The sequence below is a fragment of the Scyliorhinus torazame genome, chromosome 18, assembly GCF_047496885.1.
Source record: "Scyliorhinus torazame isolate Kashiwa2021f chromosome 18, sScyTor2.1, whole genome shotgun sequence".
NCBI lineage: Eukaryota > Metazoa > Chordata > Chondrichthyes > Carcharhiniformes > Scyliorhinidae > Scyliorhinus > Scyliorhinus torazame.
Window position 1 is genome coordinate 135027702 of NC_092724.1, and position 20257 is coordinate 135047958.

The 20257-nt window shown below is 46.5% G+C and overlaps 1 protein-coding gene across 2 annotated transcripts in view; it reads right to left on the bottom strand.

Moving 5' to 3' along the window:
• dnai2b (dynein, axonemal, intermediate chain 2b) overlaps positions 1–20257 on the bottom strand; it is an 86739-nt gene that overhangs the window by 27582 nt on the left and 38900 nt on the right. For both annotated transcript variants that reach the window (XM_072483434.1, XM_072483433.1), the window contains exons 9-10: positions 14505–14627; positions 10651–10874 (exon numbers count right to left, since the gene is read on the bottom strand). In XM_072483434.1, the coding sequence (XP_072339535.1) occupies positions 10651–10874; positions 14505–14627 (347 nt within the window). The remainder of the gene's footprint in view (positions 1–10650; positions 10875–14504; positions 14628–20257) is intronic.

A 20257-nucleotide genomic window follows, 5' to 3' on the forward strand; every position in this document is an offset into this window, starting at 1 on the left:
CATCTGTGTTCTAATTTTATGAAAATTGATGCAGAACACAGTACTGCCAGATGTACAAAAAAGTGTAGAATTTTGATTTGACATGACCAGCTAATTTTCATTCAATGGAGAGAAACATTCATTGTGCAACAAAACAGTAGTCAACATCTTTTTTCAATGTGGAGTAAGTTTAAAAAACATTTTTTTAAAATAAATTTAGAGTACCCAATTCATTTTTTCCAATTAAGGGCCAATTTAGAATGGCCAATCCACCTACCCTGCACAGCTTTGGGTTGTGAGGGCGAAACCCACGCAAACACAGGGAGAATGTGCAAACTCCAGAGCCGGGATCGAACCTGGGGCCTCGGCGCCGTGAACTGTGGAGTAAGTTAAATGTAATCCAAACAACAACAAATTTGAATGTCAAATTACCAAAGCCTGATTCAATCCCTTACTGTCATAAAGCCCTTAGTATTGCATGAATGTCTCACATCTTAGAGTTTGCTGAGTTGCTATTTCACTTGTATGTTATCTCCAGGTTATCATAGAGAGAATTTGTTCCACATTTCACGCAGGCCGAAGTGTTTATCTGAGGCTTGGCAAAAGGATACTTAATAGTGACTCTGGTTATCTGATATAATCGTGCAAATTGTGCTCTCATAATCCACTTGAACATAGATGATTAGGCCACATTTGGTAATGATTAGAAGAAACGTAGTAATGCAATGTACAGTTCAGTGCAGCACCATTCATAATGATTCTGGATTGGAATTTAAGAATGCAGCATTAGAAGAGGAGGGTAGGGAAGGGGGGACGGGGGAGGGAGAGAGCGCAAAGGCAAGCAAAAAGAACGCGAGGGACATGCAGGAGGGACAAAGCCACAAAGGACCGGTCAAGCTAAGGACCAAACCAAATTGTAAATAAACGCTTGTAAATCCATGTTTTAGGATGGCAAGCGGGGGGGGGGGGGGGGGGGGGGGGGTTAGGCCTCCCAAATTTGTTGTATTATTATTGGGCGCCAAATGCAGAAAAGGTTCGGGAATGGAGCAGGGAGGGAGGGGGGCTAGGTGGGTGAAGATGGAGGCGGGTTCTTGCAGGAGGTCGGGGCTGTGGGCGCAGGCAACGGCACCGCTCTTGATGGGTCCAGGAAACAATGCGGTGAGTCAGGTGGTGGGGGCCACTTTGGAGGCAGTTTAGACAGCACTTTAGCTTGAGAGCAGGGTCAGGATGATGCTGATCAGGGGGAATCATGGGTTTGAGCCGGGGAGGATGGATGTAAGGTTTCGGGGATGAGAAGAGAGGGGGATTAAGGAAATGAACTATTAGTTTCAAGGAGGGTAATTTGCAAGTTGGAGGAGATGCTGTTGGCGGTGGCTTTGGAGAGTGGGGTTGTTTCGCCAATTTATGGGAGGATATTGGAGGAGGATGGGATGTCTATGAAGGAGGGTTAAGGCAAAGTGGGAGGAAGAGTGGGGGTGGTGCTGGAGGAGGGCTTGTGGTGTGAGGTCATGTGGAGGGTAAATGCCTCGACTTGGAGCGCGAGGCAATGGCTGATACAGTTGAAAGTAGTGTACAGGGCGAACTTCACAAAGTCTAGCATGAGCTGGTTGTTCAAAGAGGTGGAGGATATCTGTGAACGATGTGGGAGGAGCCCGGTGAATCATGTGCAGATGTTTTGGTCCTGCCCGAAGCTGGAAAGGTTTTGGAGGACGGTGTTTAACACCATTTCGGGAATTCTACATGTGGACGTGGAGCCTGGTCTCCTAGAAGCCATATTTGGGGTGTCGGATTGGCCAGAGCTGCAGGCGGGTGTGGGGGCAGATGTTTTAGTCTTCACCTCGCTGATAGCTCATAGGCAGGTCTTGTTGGGTGGATGTCAGCTTCTCCACTCTGTGCCTCGGTGTGGCGGGGGGACCTGCTTCAGTTTCTGACCTTGAGGTGAAGTTTGCTCTGAGGGGGGCAAGATGGGTTCTACAATTGTTGGGGTTTGTTCATCATGCATTTTTGGGAGTTGGTTACCGTTCACTGTTGGGGGGCGGGGTGGGGGGGGGGGGGTCGGTTTGGGAAGTTTTTGTGGGGTTGTTTTGTATTGTAAAACTGTTGAAAATTTGTAAAATAAAAATTCTTCAAAAAAATGTGTTCGGCCAAATTGGGGAATGTAAAATATGTATGCCGACGAAAGTGTGTGTGACGGGAGGGAGGGGGAGGTCAAGTCAGCAGTTGTTGTGAAGATACTTGCTTGTGAATATATGGGTGGGTTTTTGGCACGGTTTTGTAATTTATAAATTGTTGGATATAAAACATGAAAACTCAATATAAACATTTAAAAAAAGAATATAGCATCAAGGAAATCTTAAGCAAAATGATAGTACATAGCAAAATCTAAGCAGCAGTTTTAAATCACAAAACACAGCAGGAGGTGACTCTGTGAAAACAGTAAAGAAAGAGAAAACATGCATTTATGAAGTGCCTTTAACAATGTCAGGATGTCCCAAAGCATTCCAAAGCCTAAGAAGACCTTTTGAAATGTAGTTACTGTTATCATAGAATGGTTACAGTACAGAAGGGAGTGGAAGAGTCAAGACCTAGGGGACACTATTTTAAGGTGATTGACAGAAGGATCAATGATGAATGAGGGAAAACTATTATACGCAGCAAGCGGTTAGGATCTAGAATGCACTGCCTGAGAGTGTGGTGGAGGCAAATGGCCTCTTTCTGTGCTGTAACTATGCAATGATACTCTTAACTATGCTAGATGTACAAAGCAACTTGGGTGTCCTTGTCCATAAGTCACTGAAAGCTAGCAAGCAGGTTCAGCAAGCCACTACAAAGGCTAATGGAATGTTAGCCTTTATTCCAAGAGATTTGGACTGGTGAGGTCTTGCCTCAATTGTATAGGAGCTTGGTTAAATCGCACCTGGGATACTGTGTGCAGTTTGGGTCCCCTTACCTCAGAAAGGACATTATTGCCCTAGAGAGAGGGCAATGAAGGTTCACCAGACTTGTTCCAGGGTAGGCGGGACTGTCCTATGAAGAGAGATTGGGTAAACTGGGTCTGTATTCTCTCGAATTTTGAAGAATGAGAATTGATCTTATTGGAACGTACAAAATATTTAAAGAAATAAATAGGGTAGATGCAGGTAAGGTGCTTTCTTGGTTGTGGAGTCTAGAACCAAGGGAACAATTTCAAAATAAGGGGAAATGTCTCTACAGACCGAGAAAAGGAAACATTTCTTTATTGTAACAAGTACAAAATCAATCCCCTTAACAATACCAACGATCCCATCCTCCCACCACCCCAAACAACAGCCCACCTGTCAATATATGCATCTAATAAAACAAACCCTCCCACGGTGGCAACAAGAAAACAAAGGAGAAAAAGAAAAAGGAGTCCGGGACCGCCCATGGTCACCATTGACCTATAGAGTCCACCCCCCTTCCCCCCCCTACACTCAACGCCCTCCAACCTCTAAAAGAGTACCGTACATGATAACCAAGAGTTGTAACCCCCCCCAGTCTCCGACTCCTCCCGTCCACTGCCTCTTGTAAAACTCCTCCTCCCAACCTCGGTTCGTTCCCCCCAACTTTCCACCCCGGCTAGACCACTCGGACCCTGTTCTGCCAGGCTCCGATGGCCGCATACCCTTCCCCCACGTCACTCCCGTTCACTTGCCGGCTTAAACCGGCCAGCATGGAGGCCCCCGCCCGGGTCCCTTTCCCCCTTGCCCGGCCCTAGGAAAGCCCAGAAATCCCCTTTTAGCACACAAACCCCGCATATCCACCTACACCCCAAAGATCCCTCATTTTGAGTGAAAGTCCCATCACTTCCCTTGTCCAAATATATACAACATTGGCTCCTTTAGCCCATACACCCGCATGCAGTGAAACAAAAAAGAAGAAAATACAGTCATGAGGTTACATCGGCACATGTCCATTTCTCAAATTCTCAGTTCTGCCACAGTCCTTCTGCCTTTGCAAATTCCTCCGCTGCTTCCGCCATTCCAAAATAAAAGTCCCTGAGCTTGTAAGTCACCCTCAGCTTCGCTGGATATACAATGCCGCACTGCACCTTGCTAATGTACAGTGCCCTCTTCACCCGGTTGAAGGCAGTGCGCCTCCTCGCCAGCTCCACCGTAAAGTCCTGGTATACACGTATACCAGCTCCAGCCCACTGCACCACCCACTTCTGCTTGGCCCCGCTCAGGACCTTCTCCTTCACACTGTACCTACGGAACCAGAGAGTCACTGCCCTGGGCGGCTCACTCGCCTTTGGTACAGGCCTCCACGACCGCTGAGCCCGATCCAGTTCATATCGGGAGGGATCCTCCCCCTCCCCCAATAGATTTTCCTGCATCGCGGCAAAATACTCAGTTGGCCTCGGCCCTTCAACTCCTTCGGGCAGCCCCACAATCCTCAAATTCTGTCGCCTGGATCTGTTTTCCAGGTCTTCCATTTTTCCTTGCAGATCCTTGTTAATGTCCATCACCTTCCGCATCTCCTTCCCATCGAGGCAAGTTGATCACCGTGCTGCAATACCGTCTCCTCCACTTCCTTCAGCGCCTCCCATTGCTCTCGCACCTCCGCCACTGCACTCGACACCGCCTTCGTCACCGGGGAAATCGCCTCCTCCACCAGCACACTCAAAACGTCTCTCATCTCCTTCCTCATTATCTCCATGTATTTTGTAAACTGCCTTTCGAATTCCGCAGCCATCACCTTAGTTATTTCTTCAGCCGTAAGCAATGCGGCCTCCTCTGGTGCTCCAGCCTCCATTTTACTTGGTGACCCCACAGTGACCTTTCCACTCCCCGACGGACCTTCAGCTGTTTTCCTTACGGACGTTCTTTTGCTCACCCTTGACATTTTTCTTCACTGGGCCTTCACTCTGCCGCCTCTGTGCCTTCTCCCTGCCTCCGTGGACCCTGGGACCGGGCTTAAAGCACCAAAAATGCTGTTCCCGAACGGGAGCCTTCCATTGTGCGGCCGCCTCCCACCCGCTGTCACCGGAACGGAAGTATTTCTTTATATAGAGAGTTTTGAATCTTTGGAATTCTCTGGGCTTTGGTAGCTCAGTCATTGTGTAGGTTTAAAGCAGAGATTGATAAATTTCTGACTAACAATAACCTAAAAGGTCATAATGTTACAGTATCCAGATTAGATCCTTAAGATTTTAACCTCCTTACCTACTCCATCTTGTACACGAGTAAACCTTACCCTCGCAAATAAAAGATCCTACACCTTCTTATCCACTGACCTCTTTACCGGCTGTATACTCTGTTAGACCTCTTCAGTTGCAACCGTGGTTACTTTTGCTACTTTAATAAACCCAACTGGCTTATCTTGTTTAATGAGTCTGTCTTCCCAGTATTTTTCTTAAGCCACCAATTACGTGATTTTAAGTGTCCAACTTTATTACAATGAAAACATTTTGTTTCCTTACCTTCCTTTCACCCTCAAAAGTTTCCTTTATAACCTGAGGCAAACTCTCCTTAATATCTCCAACTAGACCTCCTTTGCCTTGTCCACCTGTGGATTTCTTATTTCTCCAGTTTCTGTTCTTCACAAATTGAATTGATGTCAAAAATCAATCTTTATTTATGAACTAATTCAAAATTATCTGCTATTTCTGCTACCAATTTAACAGTTTTAACCCTTTGCTCTTCCACATGAGTTCTCACTATTGCTGGAAGTGCATCTTTAAATTCCTCCAAAATAATTGTTTCCCTAAGAGCTCTAAATGTCTATTTTTAATACTCTTATCCATCTATCAAAATTATTTTGTTTGATTCTTTTAAATTTTATACATGTCTGACCTAATTCTTTCCTTTGATTTCTAAACTTCTGTTTGTAGGCTTCTGGCACTAGTTCATATGCACTTAAGATGGCTTTTCTGACCTTATCATAATCTTTAGATACTGCCTCTGATAGTGATGCAAACACGTCACTGGCTCTACCTACTAACTTTGTTTGCAACAATACCCACATGTTTTTTGGCCACTTAAATTGTTTAATCATTTTCTCAAAAGAGATGAAAATGGGTTCCATATCTTTCTCATCAAACCCCGGCAGTGCTTGAATATATTTAAACATATCCCCACTAAACATTTGACTAGGAGGGGTTAATCCTTTCTCTCCATTTTCCTCAACTTCTGCCTTTACCACCACCATTTTAAGTTGATATTCTCTTTTCAGTTCCAGTTACCGAAGTTCAAATTATCTCTGTTCCTTTGCTTCTGCCATTGCCTGTCTTTATTTTCTGCCAGTGCTGCTTTCTCTCTCATTCCATTGCTTCTGCCATTGCCACTTTGATTCTTTCCTTTTCTTTTAATTCCACTTCATGCTGTCTCATTTCTGTATCCTGTTACAACAGTTTCATCTATAATTGAATTTTTGCTAATTCCAATGATTCAGACTGTGTCTCTGGCATTGTTTCTAAATTTAAATGCTGAACTGTCGCTATAATTATTTCCACCCTCCTCATCTGTCCAGGTGAAACCAACTGCAGCTTGCCCACCAAATTCAAAAGCTTTGTTTTAACTACCCTTTGTAAACCACCCCAAGTGGCCCCTTCCACAGCCAAGAAACTCTTGCCACCGAAACAGCCGTTGTACCCTATTTAAACTGACAGAATTCAACACATGGAAGAAAGCACTAGTTCCTCACACTCACTGTCTTTAAGTTCAATAATTCCAAACCAAACTGAGAATTATACCTTTTAAATGCTGGTAAGAGCCCCAATTTTGTAACGGTACCTGGACAGAGTCCAATTTATATTAGGAAATCGGATGAGACCCGAATAATTTTTAAATTTGTAAAACTGAAAGGAAAGATACTCCATTCCAGGAGTGATTCCACTGACAAATAGGGATCTTTTGTATTGAAACAAAATTTATTATTAACACAGGATTCAACACATTAACATCATGGAAAATATTTTTTCAATTAACAGTGAAATAATTCTCAAAATAAAAGGACACACTTCAACTACTAACTTATACCTTCTCTACCTCCAATTAAACAAAGTCCATCACTAATGAAATACAGGGATACTTGCTGAACTCTTGTATAAAGATTTCTTGGACAGATTGCTTGGAGAGAGATATCGTTTCAGGAACAGCCTGCAGATCCTTCTGTCTTTGTCAGACTCCTGCACAATCTGATAGCATTTGGCTGAATGCTGTTCAACTTAAAAACTCCTAGCAGACAGCAAAACCTATATTAAACTGCAAAACTACAGACAAACCTGGCTCCTCCTATTAATTACATCATTTCTATCCCACTCAGATCCCGTGACCTGCTTACCTAAGTCTAAATGCAATATTTCAAACTATCTTCTCTCCAGGGAATTGCCAGCAACCTGAACAAAGTTCCATTAGGCATCTCTTTGTAAACAATTACGTGGTTGGAATGAATGATTATATCACTTTTACGACATCCCAATGGCATCTTTTTCAGACACACCGCCTGCCTGTATGTTAAACCAGGATTTTGAAAAAATGTTACTGCAACAAATAAAGATAGTAGCACAGTAGTTAGCGCTTTTACTTCAGAGCCAGGGACCCGGGTTTGATTCCTGGCTTGGGTCACTGTCTGTGCGGAGTCTACACGTTCTCCCTGCATCTGCGTGGGTTTCCTCCAGGTGCTCCGGTTTCCTCTCACAAGTCTCGAAAGACGTGCTGTTAGGTAAATTGGACATTCTGAATTCTCCCTCAGTGTACCCAAACAGGTGCCATAGTGTGGCGGCTAAGGGATATTCACAGTAACTTCATTGCAGTGTTAATGTAAGCCTACTTGTGACACTAACATAGATCATTATTATTATTATATACCTTAACCCAGGCTTTTAATAACATTTTGGCAACAAATATGAATAATGCAATCTATATAAACATTTCCAACATTCGTCACAATGTGGATAGTGTCTCATTGAAGTGTCCGATCAGCCATGATTCTATTGAATGGAGGAGCAGGCTTGACAGGCTAAGCGGCTTACTCCTATTCTTATGTTCCTATCCCTTTGTTATAAAATTATGAAATTCAGCCATTTCCACACCAAATAGGACAATAATGTATGAATATAGAGGTCCAGACATTGAACAGAATATCACTGGTGTGTGTATGTGTGTGTGTGTGTGTGTGGGGGGGGGGGGGGGGGGAGCACACAGATAGCTCGCCCCCTCCCCAAAGCAGAGTCAGTGTGGAGGTCACCCACCCCATGCCAGCTCACACTACAGCCATATCACACTTCAGGTGGGCTAAATAGGGGAAGTGTGGGACTTCCACCCCACACTAAGGAGGATGCTGTGCCCTTGGGAGATGCCAGTCAATTGGCATTGGGCAGCTGCTCCATTTGTCTCAGCAACACCAACAGTACATTAGTGTTGGGACTGCAACCAGGAAGAAGAAAGCTCAATGGAAATTGGAGTCATGCAGGTCTTGGACGGCAAGGTTTCGATAGATAGGGAGGGGGCGGTATGTTTAATGGAGTAGGCAGGCAGAAAAGAAGGGGAGGTCCGATTAAGGGGTGGGGAGCGTCCGACTCAGTTGCCCCTGAAGATGGGAACCCACCTTCCTTTCCACACTTTGAATTTATTTTTAAATGGCCTTCTCACTCTCGCTTCACTGCCCAAGCCAACTATTTATGGTGTAAGTAATGTATTATTGGGGTCAATTGGCTTGTTAACAACGCGATTTGACACTTGTTTATTTAAATATGGCGAGCAGCCTACTTGTTTCGGTGCCCGCCCACCTCCATATTTTCAGGGTGGGCGGGAAGGTGGTGGGGTGGTCCCCCACCCTATTTTGTGTGTCCCCCACCAAGCATGCTGAGCAGGGAGCAGGTAAAATGAAACCCTTATTAAATAAACCTATGCAGAAGCTAAATTGAAAGGAAGTTACTTGGGGATTCAAAATCTTTCTTTAAATTTTCAGATTTTGGGCAGCACGGTGGCGCAGTGGTTAGCACTGCTGCCTCAGGGCGCTGAGGACCCGGGTTTGATCTCGGCCCCGGGTCACTGTTCATATGGAGTTTGCACATTCTCCCCGTGTCTGCGTGGGTCTCACCCCCACAACCCAAAGATGTGCAGGATAGGTGGATTGGCCATGCTAAATTGCCCCTTAATTGGAAAAACAAAGAATTGGGTACTCTAAATTTATAAGGAAAAAAAAGTGAGTGGTACGGTGGCTCAGTGGTTAGCACTGCTGCCTCACAGCTCCAGGGTCCCAGGTTCAATACCTGCCATCGGTGACTGTCTGTGTGGAGTTTGGGTCACTGTTCATATGGAGTTTGCACTTTCTCCCCGTGTCTATGTGGGTTTCCTTAAGGTGCTCCGGTTTCCTCACACAGTCCAAAGATGTTCTGGATATGTGGATTGGCCAGGTTAAATTGCACCTTAGGTTAGGTGGGGTTACTGGGTTACAGGAATAGGGTGGAAGCATGGGCTTAAGTAGTGTGTGTTCTTTCTAAGGGCCAGTGCAGAATTGATGGGCTGAATGGCCTCCTTCTGCACTTTAAATTCTATAAGAGCTATAGAGAGCTACAGTGATGAAGGCAGAAATTCTTGCTCCAAAAGACAGCTAGAGTGGTTTTATGGTTCACTACCACCATCTGGTGGCTTGTGAATCCAAACACCATTTTGGTTGTAACTCTGGCCTGTGAGTAGTTGCTGGAATGTCTTTGATTCGTTTCAAAGGAACCCTTAAAGTCTACTTGAAGAAGATTAGCTTTGTCCTCAACAACTGGCAAGAGGGTGCCCTGGAATGTCCACATTGGCGAGTCCTGCTTCACCATCGAGTAGCTGGTTTTGAAGCAGGGCAGTTTGTGAAAGCAGAAAACACACAAGGGCAAGAAGAAAGTTCAAGGTGTACAACCCCTCATCGACCATGAATTGAACAACAGACTGACAAGATAACTGACTGCCAAGATGAAATGTGGATTTTGAATTTTTTTTAATGCTGTTTCTCTCTTCACATTTTAATTTCCTTGTTCCGTGGCCTTCCAGTCTCTCGACCCCTTTCTTTTTCTCTCTCTCACCCTCCCTTTACTCTAGGATTCCATGGAAAGTGTTCTTTTCACTCCAAGGGACTGCCATTAATATTCAGTATAATGTCTAGAATACAAACTTTCTGTCCATGGAGAATGGAGTTCCCAAGTACCCAACTCTCCTTCTTGATACTGATTATGCTTCTACTTGCCCAATTAGCATGGGAAGCAATCTAGAACAATATTTTGAATTTACATTTAAACAATCTTTTGGTCCAGACCATCAGCCTAGTCTGAAACTCAATGGTGGTATCCTATTGCTGAGGGCATTATATCTACACTGACATGCCAGGTTTACTTGAAGGGTCAAGAGTGGGACCTTCCTGCTTAGGGTGTTCCTGGCCCTAGCTCAGTCCCGTGACCATCATTTACCTTTTAAGAGACATGCCTTTTACATGTCAATCAAGAAACTCAGTGAATGGATACCTAAAGCAACAGTATCTCTGCTGACCTCCCAAGTTTACATAGGAAATTGGAGGAACTTCCCATGGAATTTTAATCTGATGATCTTTTGTATGAGTTATCATATTCTTAGCGCAACAGTGTATTTGTAATGCCTTAAGTACAAAACAATTATCAGAACTTTTATTTTCCCTTTTCTATAATTACATAATACGTATTTTACTCACCTAGTCCATATAATGGACGAGTCCCTGAGTTCTTCAGACCAAATTCTGACTGTCCAGTCTCCAACTGTTAGAAAGTTCTTGGGGTAGAAAGGGTTCCTCTGCACAGCATAGACTGGACCATGATGCCCAGTGAAGGTGGACACAATCTTCTCAGCTGGTATTTTTCCTTTTCGATTCCCCAATATTACGACACCTTGTTCTGTCCCAACCATAAATTTGGTTGGCTATAGAGGAAAAGCAAAATGATAAATCTCAATAACAATTAATTAAGACTTTTGTCACTTTCATCAAACTTAAATTAAGTTTTCTGATCTTCAAAATTTACCAGATTAGATTGGTGATAAAATAACAGAAGAAGAATTGTAATAATATTAACCATTTATTCTTTAAGCTTTCTCTGGATCATGTGAAACTGTTCTTTATGTTTAAAAATAGTTGATCAACTTATGTAGCACAGCAAACGGAATATGAGTGTTACGATGGCATAGTGGTTAACACTGCTACCTCACAGTGCAAGGGACCCTGGTTCGATTCCGACCTGGGTTCCTGTCTGTGTGGAGTTAACACGCTCTCCGCGTCTCTGCGTGGGTTTCCTCCGGGTGCTCTGGTTTCCTCCCACAGCCCAAAGACGTGCAGTTAGGTGGATCAGTCATGCTAAATTGCTCATTAATATCCAAGAGGGTTGGTGGGGTTACTGGGATTCAGGGATAGTGTGAGGGCGTGGGCAATGGTAGAATGTTTTTCGGACGGTCGGTGCAGACACGATGGGCCGAATGGCCTCCTTCTGCACTGTAGCGATTCTATGATACTGCACTTTTTGCCCTTTTCTCTCAGTATCAGGAGATATTTTCTTTTGAAAGCCCACATAATTAATGGAATAGGGATCCTATATGATTGAAATTTCCAACAATGTCGTGGAAAGAAGGTGGACAGCAGAAGTTCGCTGACGGAGTCGGAGGCCCCTCAGAGTTCATCAGCAGATAGAATGGCAGAGGGAGCCCATGGGACTCCAGCCACTCCACGAACGGCCGAGGTGATTTTGAGTACCCTGGCGAACTAATTTGATAAACACTGGTGGGTTCAGAGGACCTCCGGAAATCAATGGAGGAGGCCTTGGCCCCCATCCAAGCGGCTCTGAGGAAGACCAATGAAACCGTGAAAGCACATGGAGCCAAGATAAAAGATATGGAAGTGGCCCTTTCAAGACGCAGTGATCAAATTGCCTCACTGGAAGCAGTGATGTCTTTGGTGGCCGAAGCGATTAAGACGTTGAAGGCCAAGGTGAATGATTTAGAGATTCGGTCCAGGAGGCAAAACATTCGAATTGTAGGTCTGCCAGGGGGATGGAAAGCCCAACGTCCATGGAGTACTTCACAGAGATGTTCGGTAAGATGGGGGGGGGGGAGGGATTCATGTTTCCTCCTGAATTAGATCTAGCCCACCATACACAGAGGCCTCGTCCTGAGGATCCACCGTGTGTGGTAATAGTGAAGTTCCATATCTTCTAAGAGAAAGAATGGGTTCTGAGATGGATGAAGGGGCATCGAGACTTCAACTGGGATTGCCATGCTATCAGGTTCTACTAAGACATGGGAGGGGAGCTGCCTAAGGGGGTTGCGTTCAATAGAGCCACGGCTGCCCTGTATAAAAGTAGAGTCCAGTTCTGTGTGGTTTACCCGGCTTGGCTTAGAGTGGCTTTCGATGGAAAGGACTATTTTTTGATGCGCCGGGAGAGGCAGTTGTCTTTGTTAAGAAACACGGGTTGGCATCAGTCTGGTAGAACAGGTTTCGATGAGTTTAGGAGGTGTGAAAAGTTGGGGGAGGAGATTGATACTGGGTGAGGTGTTTTTGAGAGGAAGTGGAGGGGAGGAGTCTGGGAGCGGGTGGGGGGGGTTCTACAATTCATGGGCGTCATTCATTGTACACTTTCGGGGTTTGGATGGCCTTAAATATTAGCAGAGTGGTGGGGTTTGGGGGTTGGACTATATATATTAATGGTGACTGAGCGATTCTTGATTCCTTATTTTTTATTTGATGTTTATGTTGTCATGCGGGCTGTTATGTGCGGGTCGGTGGGAGGATGGGATCATTGTTGTTAATAAAGGGGTTGACATTGTATTTGTTACGGTTTACTGTTTGTTGGTGGGTGTAAGCTTTGAAGAAAATGTGAAAAAGGAGAATAAAAAATATTTTTTTAAAAAGCACGGGTTGGATGCGGTGTTATTGTTTTGGGGGTTGGGGACGAACATGTTGAATTGTTGCATTGTTGGGGTTTCATGTTTGTTCTTGTATTTTCCTGTTCTTGTTGGGTTTGAATTTTTACAGCTTGAGCTTAGATTTGGGGTTTAGCTCTATGTGGGGGGGTTTTCTGTTTGTAATGATAATATATAACTCCCTTTCGGAGCACAACGGTTTATGGGGTTTTAGTATTTTGTTTTTTGCAACCATTTTTCTTAACTCTAGTTGGGAGGCTCCCTGCTAACCGAGGAGTTAGATAACGAGAGTTGTTTTGAAGGGTTGGCTGCAGCTCATTATAGTAGTTTGTTAGATAATGAGCTTAGAGTTCTTGTTTTGTTTAGGTTTGTAAGAAGTAGATTTTAGTTGTTTGTGTTTGCCTTGCTTCTATTTGTAGGTGTATTTGCACGTGGTAATATTCAAGGGCGATGGGGGAGGGGTAGTCTTGTGATGGTGCCTGCAGATTTTTCTTTGTTCAGTCTTTTGATTTGGTTTGGTGGCCATCTTGAGTGGGCCTGGTTGCTGTACCTTTTACTTATCCTTGGGGTAATCTCTCTTGGTGGAAATGGCTGACTCCGAATTGAGGAGAGATGGGAGACCCCCAATTTGTTTGGTCACCTGGAATGTTAGGGAGTTGAATGGCCCAGTGAAAAGGTCGAGAGTATTTGTTCACCTTAAGAGTTTAAACTCCAATGTGGTGTTTTTGCAAGAGACTCATTTGTGGGTCAGGAACCAGAGAAGCTTGTGGAAGGGGTGGGTAGGGCAAGTCTTTCATTCGGGGTTCGATGGTAGGGCCAGGGGTGCAGCAATATTAATTAATAAAAGGGCTCCGTTTTCTCCCTCTAAGATCTTGGCAGACCCCAACGGCAGACATGTTATTGTCTGTGGTTCTCTGGTGGGCTCTCCAGTGGTTTCGGTTAATATCTAAGGCCCAAACTGGGACAATACTAATTTTATTAATAATGTGCTGGCCTTCCTCCCAGATTTAGATTCGTACCAGCTTATTTTGGGGACTTCAACTGTGTTCTGAACCCTAGTCTGGATCGGTCCAAACCCAAATCTCTGACTCCATCAGGGGTGGCCAGAGCTTTGTTGTCTTTCATGGAGCAGATGGGAGGTGGTTTGATCCTTGGTGCTTTTTGTACCCAGTTGTCAAACATTTTTCATTTTTCTTGCATGTTCTTGTAGATCGTACTCGCAGATCGATTTTCTTTCTGGTAGATAGGTCTCTCCTCCTTTAGTGGTAGGGGCTGAGTACTCAGTGATTGTGATTTTGGACCCCGTCCCACATTTCATTGACTTGGCACCAGAGTCAGGTCCCTCCCAGATCTATCAGCTCTGCTGTGCTACATGTTATTTCCCAGGTAGGCAAAGAAATCTGCTGCCAGGCTCCAGCTAATACTGCATGAAAGCATTTCATGCGAGGTATGTTTTAGAAAAAGGGCCAGGTAATCCAACTGGTTCCCATCCTCCACAATGTTCTGGCTGGCTCATCTCTGCTTCAATATTCTAATTTCCCTCAAAATGAGAAATGCTACTTTAAACAAGCATATTTCCTGCATTGCTGGTGAAATTTATGACACTGATATATGGTTTTGAGACAAACTTATTATAGTTACCATGGTGGATTCAAACTCCAGTGAAACAGCTCCATATGCGATTTCCGGGTTGTCTTTCTTTGTAACGTCCAGAACGAGTCTCTCTACAGGTTCACTTAATTTCCGGATATCCCACCACAGCACCTATACATTAGATCACACTGTAATATTCTTCTTCTTAACATTGGATGCTATTTTTAATCATGAATAAACTGTGGGCGGGCATTTCCAGCCATTCCCTGTGGATTTTCGGTCCCGCTGAAAACGACCCCCTCTGTGGCAGGTTCCCTGGCGGCACGGCTGGCGAGCAACGCAATGGCCATTGACTATGGCAGGACTGAAAGATACCGCCGCGCGCCAATGATGAGTCGCCTCGGCGTCAGAGATTCCAGCCTTTGCTTTTGATTGATTATTAGCAATATTTTGCCCCCAAAATTAACTTAAAAGTGAGAAAATGTACTCCTAGAACTAACATTTTGACGATGTGGAGATGCCGGCGTTGGACTTTGTCTATGTATATATATTTCTGGAACATACCTCTTCATTCACCTGAGGAAGGAGCAGTGCTCCGAAAGCTAGTGATTCGCAACAAACCTGTTGGACTTTAACCTGCTGTTGTAAGAAATATTTTGATGGTATGGAAGAAAGAAAGAACTTGGACTCGTACCACTTCCATTATCTCAAGTCATCACAAAGTGCTTCATAGCCAATAAAATACTATTTGAGTGTGCTCGCTGCTATAATGAAAGAAAATGAGGCATCCAGTTTACATAGATACATAGAAGATAGGAGCAGGAGGAGGCCTTTTGGCCCTTCGAGCCTGCTCCGCCATATCATGATCATGGCTGATCATCCAACTCAATAGCCTAATCCTGCTTTCTCCCCATAGCCTTTGATCCCATTCGCCCAAGTGCTATATCAAGCCGCCTCTTGAATATATTCAGACCTGTGTGTTTTAGCATCAACTACTTCCTGTGGCAATGAATTCCACAGGCTCACCACTCTTTGGGTGAAGAAATGTCTCCTCATCTCTGTCCAAAATGGTTTACCCTAAATCCTCAGACTGTGACCCCTGGTTCTGAACACACCCACCATTGGAAACATCTTCCCTGCATCTACCCTGTCTAGTCCTGTTAGGATTTTATAATTCTCTATGAGATCCCCCCTCATTCCTTTGAATTCCAACGAGAACTATCCCAACCTAGCCAATCTCTCATCATATGACAGTTCCGCTATCCCTGGAATCAGTCTGGTAAAGCTTTGCTGCACTCCCTCGAGAGCAAGAACATCCTTCCTCAGAAAAGGAGACCAAAATTGCACACAATGGGCGGGATTCTCCACCCCCACGCCGAAGTGGCCGTGCCATCGTGAACGCCGTCGAGGTTCACGACGGCGCAGAACGGCCCCGGTCCCGACTGATTCAGGCCCTGACAATGGGCCAGTATCGGGGCCGCGTCATCTACCCGCGCCAGGCCTTGTCGCCCGCGTAAAAGCGGCGCCGCATAGATGACGCGGCCGGCGCCGCATAACGGACGTCATCCGCGCATGCGCGGGTTGGCCGGCGCCAACCCGCGCATGCGTGGTTGCCGTCCTGTCCAAATCCGCCCCGCAAGAAGATGGGGGACGGATCTTGCGGGGCGGCGGAAGGAAGGAGGTCCTCCTTCAGAGAGGACGGCCTGACGATCGGTGGGCACCGAACGCGGGCCACCCCACATTTAAGGTACTCCCCGGTGCAGGATCCCCCCTCGCCCCCCCCACAGGCTGCCCCCCCAGCGTTCACGCACCGCCCACGACTGTAGCAACCAGGTGTGGACGGCGCCGGGGGGCACCCGCCGTTTTGGCCTGGCCACTCGGCCCATCCGGGCCTGAGAATAGCGGGGGTGCCGGAGAATCGCCATTTTTGGTGTCTCCGGCGATTCTCCGGCCTGCGAAACTCGACCGGGCCGTTCCCGCCGCTTGGGAGAATCGCGGGAGGGCGTCGGACTGGCGTCCCCGGAAATTTTGGCGGCCCAGGCGATTCTCGCAACCGGCGTGGGAGTGGAGAATCGCGCCCAATATTCTAGGTGTGGCCTCACCAAGGCCCTGTATAATTACAGCTAATATCCCTGCTTCTGTACTCGAAACCTCTCGCAATGAAGGCCAACATACCATTAGCCTTCTTTACTGCCTGCTGCACCTGCATGCTTACCTTCAGCGAATGGTGCATAAGGACACCCAGGTCTCGCTACACACTCCCCTCACCCAATTTACAACCATTCAGGTAGTAATCTGCCTTCCTATTTTTGCTTCCAAAATGAATAACCTCACACTTATCTAAATTATGCTGCATCAGCCATTGATTTGCCCACTCGCCCAACCTGTCCAGATCATGCTGTCGGATCTCTGCATCCTCGTCACAATTTACCCTCCCACCCAACTTGGTATCATCTGCAAACTTTATTCCCTCGTCCAAATCATTAATATATGTGAATAGCTGGGGCCCCAGTACCGATCCCTGTGGCGCCCCACTAGTTACTGCCTGCCAATTTGAAAAGGACCCATTAATTCCTACTCTTTGTTTCCTCGCTGCCAACGAGTTTTCTATCCACTTCAATACACTTGCCTATGCGCTTTAATTTTGCAGAATAATCTCTCATGCGGGACTTTGTCAAACGCCTTCTGAAAGTCCAAGTATACCACATCGATTGGCTCCTCCTTGTCAACTGCACTGGGTACATCTTCAAAGAATTCCAACAGATTTGTCAAGAATGATTTCCCCTTCATAAATCCATGCTGACTCTGACTGATCCTGCCACCGCTTTCTAAATGTTCCGCGAGAAAATCCTTGATAATGGATTCAGGAATCTTCCCCACTACCGATGTTAAGCTTTCTGGTCTATAATTCCCTGTTTTCTCTCTACCTCCCTTCTTAATTACTGGCATGACATTATCTACCCTCCAATCTGCAGGGACTGTTCCAGAGTCTATAGACTCCTGGAAGATGACCACCAATGCATCCACTATCGCCAGAGCCACCTACGTATAGGATTGAGATAATGACTTGATAATTGTTTTTGGTGGTGTTGATTAAATGTTAGCAGGACACAAGGAGACCTCCCTTGCTCTTTGTTGAAAACTGTCATGGGTTATTTTATATCAACCTGAGAGAACATACTAGGGTTAAGTTGAGATAAAAATCCAGAGTGTTCAATGTGTATTTACAATGAATATGATTTCAAGAGATAAAGGGCAGGATTCTCCAATAATGGGGCTATGTCCCCACGTCTGCGGAAAAACAAGCGCAAATCACTCTGGACTTACCTGGAGTAAGTCCAGGGTGATTCTGTGATTTGCAGGGGGCTAGCAGGGACCTAGAGTGCTCCCCGCAGCTCCGGCTGCCGATAAGGGGCCCTGCACCTCTGGTCGGGGTCCGCACATGCGCACGGCGGGGTTCTGTGTCGGCTGCCCCATGCGGCATGGCCAACCCACACCGTGGACCGGCATCAAGAAGATTGGCCCCACTCCAGATCGCGCGCGCCCGCGGATCGGTGGCCCCCAATCGATAGTCTGGCCGTCCTGGAGGCCCACCCCGTGAACGACCCCCCCCCCGCTCCCCACCAGAGCGGCCGCGGACTGAGTCCACAGCTGCCACGTCGAGTTCCCGCCGGGTGGAACCATGAGAGAACCCCGCCGGCGGGAACTCGGCCAGCTGCAACTTGGAGAATCGCCGCAGAGGTCTTTTTCAGTGGCCCCCGTCCAGCGCTGCGTTGATCGCGCTTGACCGATTGGCGGCGATTCCGGGGACCGGAGAATCGCACGAGCGGCGTCAAACCCGATCTCATGCGACCTTTCCTTTCTCCTGCACCCCCCACCCCACCAGCCAGCTGACTTACCCCCATCCCTTCCAGACGCACCCTCCCTTTCAGGAGACCCGCCGCGGCCCTCTCCCTTGCATTAATCTCATTCACCAGCATGTTGGCTAGTGTGGTGCGAACCGAGCGCGATTTCGGCGCAGAGGCTGGGAGAATCTTTTTGGATCATTTTGACCCGAGGAATGGGGACCAAACCGATAAAAGTAAACCAATCAACCCCCCATCAACAACTCACTCAATTTAGAATGCCGGTGAACCAACAGATAAGTCGCAGGGGGAGCAAACTCAGAGAGAGAAAGACCCCAACATTGGAGCTGGGCGACCCACCTGTCAAGCTAATCCAAACATGGCGGACCCCGCAAAAGGGGGGGGGGCACCACACTAGCGAACATGCTGGTAAATGGGAGTAATGCAAGGGAGAGGGACATGGCGGGTCTCCTGAAATGAAGGGTGCGTCTGAAGGAATGGGGGTAAGTCAGCTGGCTGGTGGGGGGGGGGGGGGGGGTGCGGGGCGGTGCAGGAGAAAGGGAAGGTCGCACGATTGGAGGGGTTCAGTGGGGGGGGGGGGGGTGGCTGGGTAGCTTAAGGGAAGAGGATAGAATGCTGGTCACACAGGTCTCACATGGAGATGGGTGGAAAGAGGAAGGTGGCAGCAGCCATCTTGCACTGGGCAAGAACAAAGGCGAACCCAGCATATAGGGGCATGTCCATGGGGCAAATATGGCTGACCCCATAGGAAGGGAGGGACATAAACCCCCCGTCAGGATAGTCACATGGAATGTGAGGCGACTTAACGATCCAGTGAAAAGATCCAGAGTCTACACCCCACATAAAATGTCTGAGGGCCGACGGATTCTTTCTCCAGGAGATGCATCTAAGAGCTAAATGCTAGATAAGGGTAAGGAAAAGCTAGGTGGGACAGGCACACCAGGCAAAATTCAACGTGAGGGCAAGGGGGCTGGCAATACTATTCAGCAAGCTGGTAGCCTTCATGGTGACTGACCAGAGGGATGTACACAATGGTAAGTGGGGGACAGAAAGGGTATTAGTTAATGTGTACACCCCAAACTGGGATGATGCCCAGTTCGTCAAAAAGACAATGACAAAGGTCCCCGACCTCGATTCCCAACTGATGATGGGGGGAGACTTTAACTGTGTCCTGGACCTGAAGGCAGATAGGTCTAGCCCCTGTTGCTCCCTTTTGGTTGGTTCTTAATTTGGCTCTATTTAATCACGTTTGCTCAAGAGTCGTCAAGTATCTTTCGACACCGCCACAAGATTCAGAACCGAATACTGATCAATGGCTCGATACACCAGTTAGTAAGTTCAAAAGCAATGCCCATTTATTTACACACAGTCAAATCTACTCATGCATAAACTCTACAAACTAAACTACCACTATTACTAAAGCCTATACTTAGCTTCGGGCGCCCACTCAGTCAGAGGAACAATGGCCGTTGCTCGGTTCTGAGGCTGCTGGGTTGAGCTGTTTACAGGGAAGCAACTAGGAGCGTCTATCTCGTAGCTTGTGTTGACTTGGGACTTACTTGGTCTGATGCAGCTGCTAGGCAGGTCTCTCTCTTCGGTGAGAGCCAAAGCCAAAGGAGGAAGATTATCCCTTGGGTGATACCTCTTATACTGCAAAGGGCTTCGCACTCTTTTGGGCGGGCCTTGAACTTGGCCTCAACTAATTGGGTCTTTCCCAATCATCTGTATCGATTTTCCTCCAATAGAGGGGTGGTTCCTTGATCGCTGGGCGTGTCCCAGTGACTGTCGGTCTGCTTTGTCTTAGCTTCTTCTGCCGCCAGGGAGTCTGTCCTAACATTGTGTATCTAAATGTTTCCCTTTTGTCCCCCAGATGACTCATTAGTATGTAGATCGTTTGGTAGTTTCTGTCCTGTCTGAGCGTTTAAGGTTCTAATC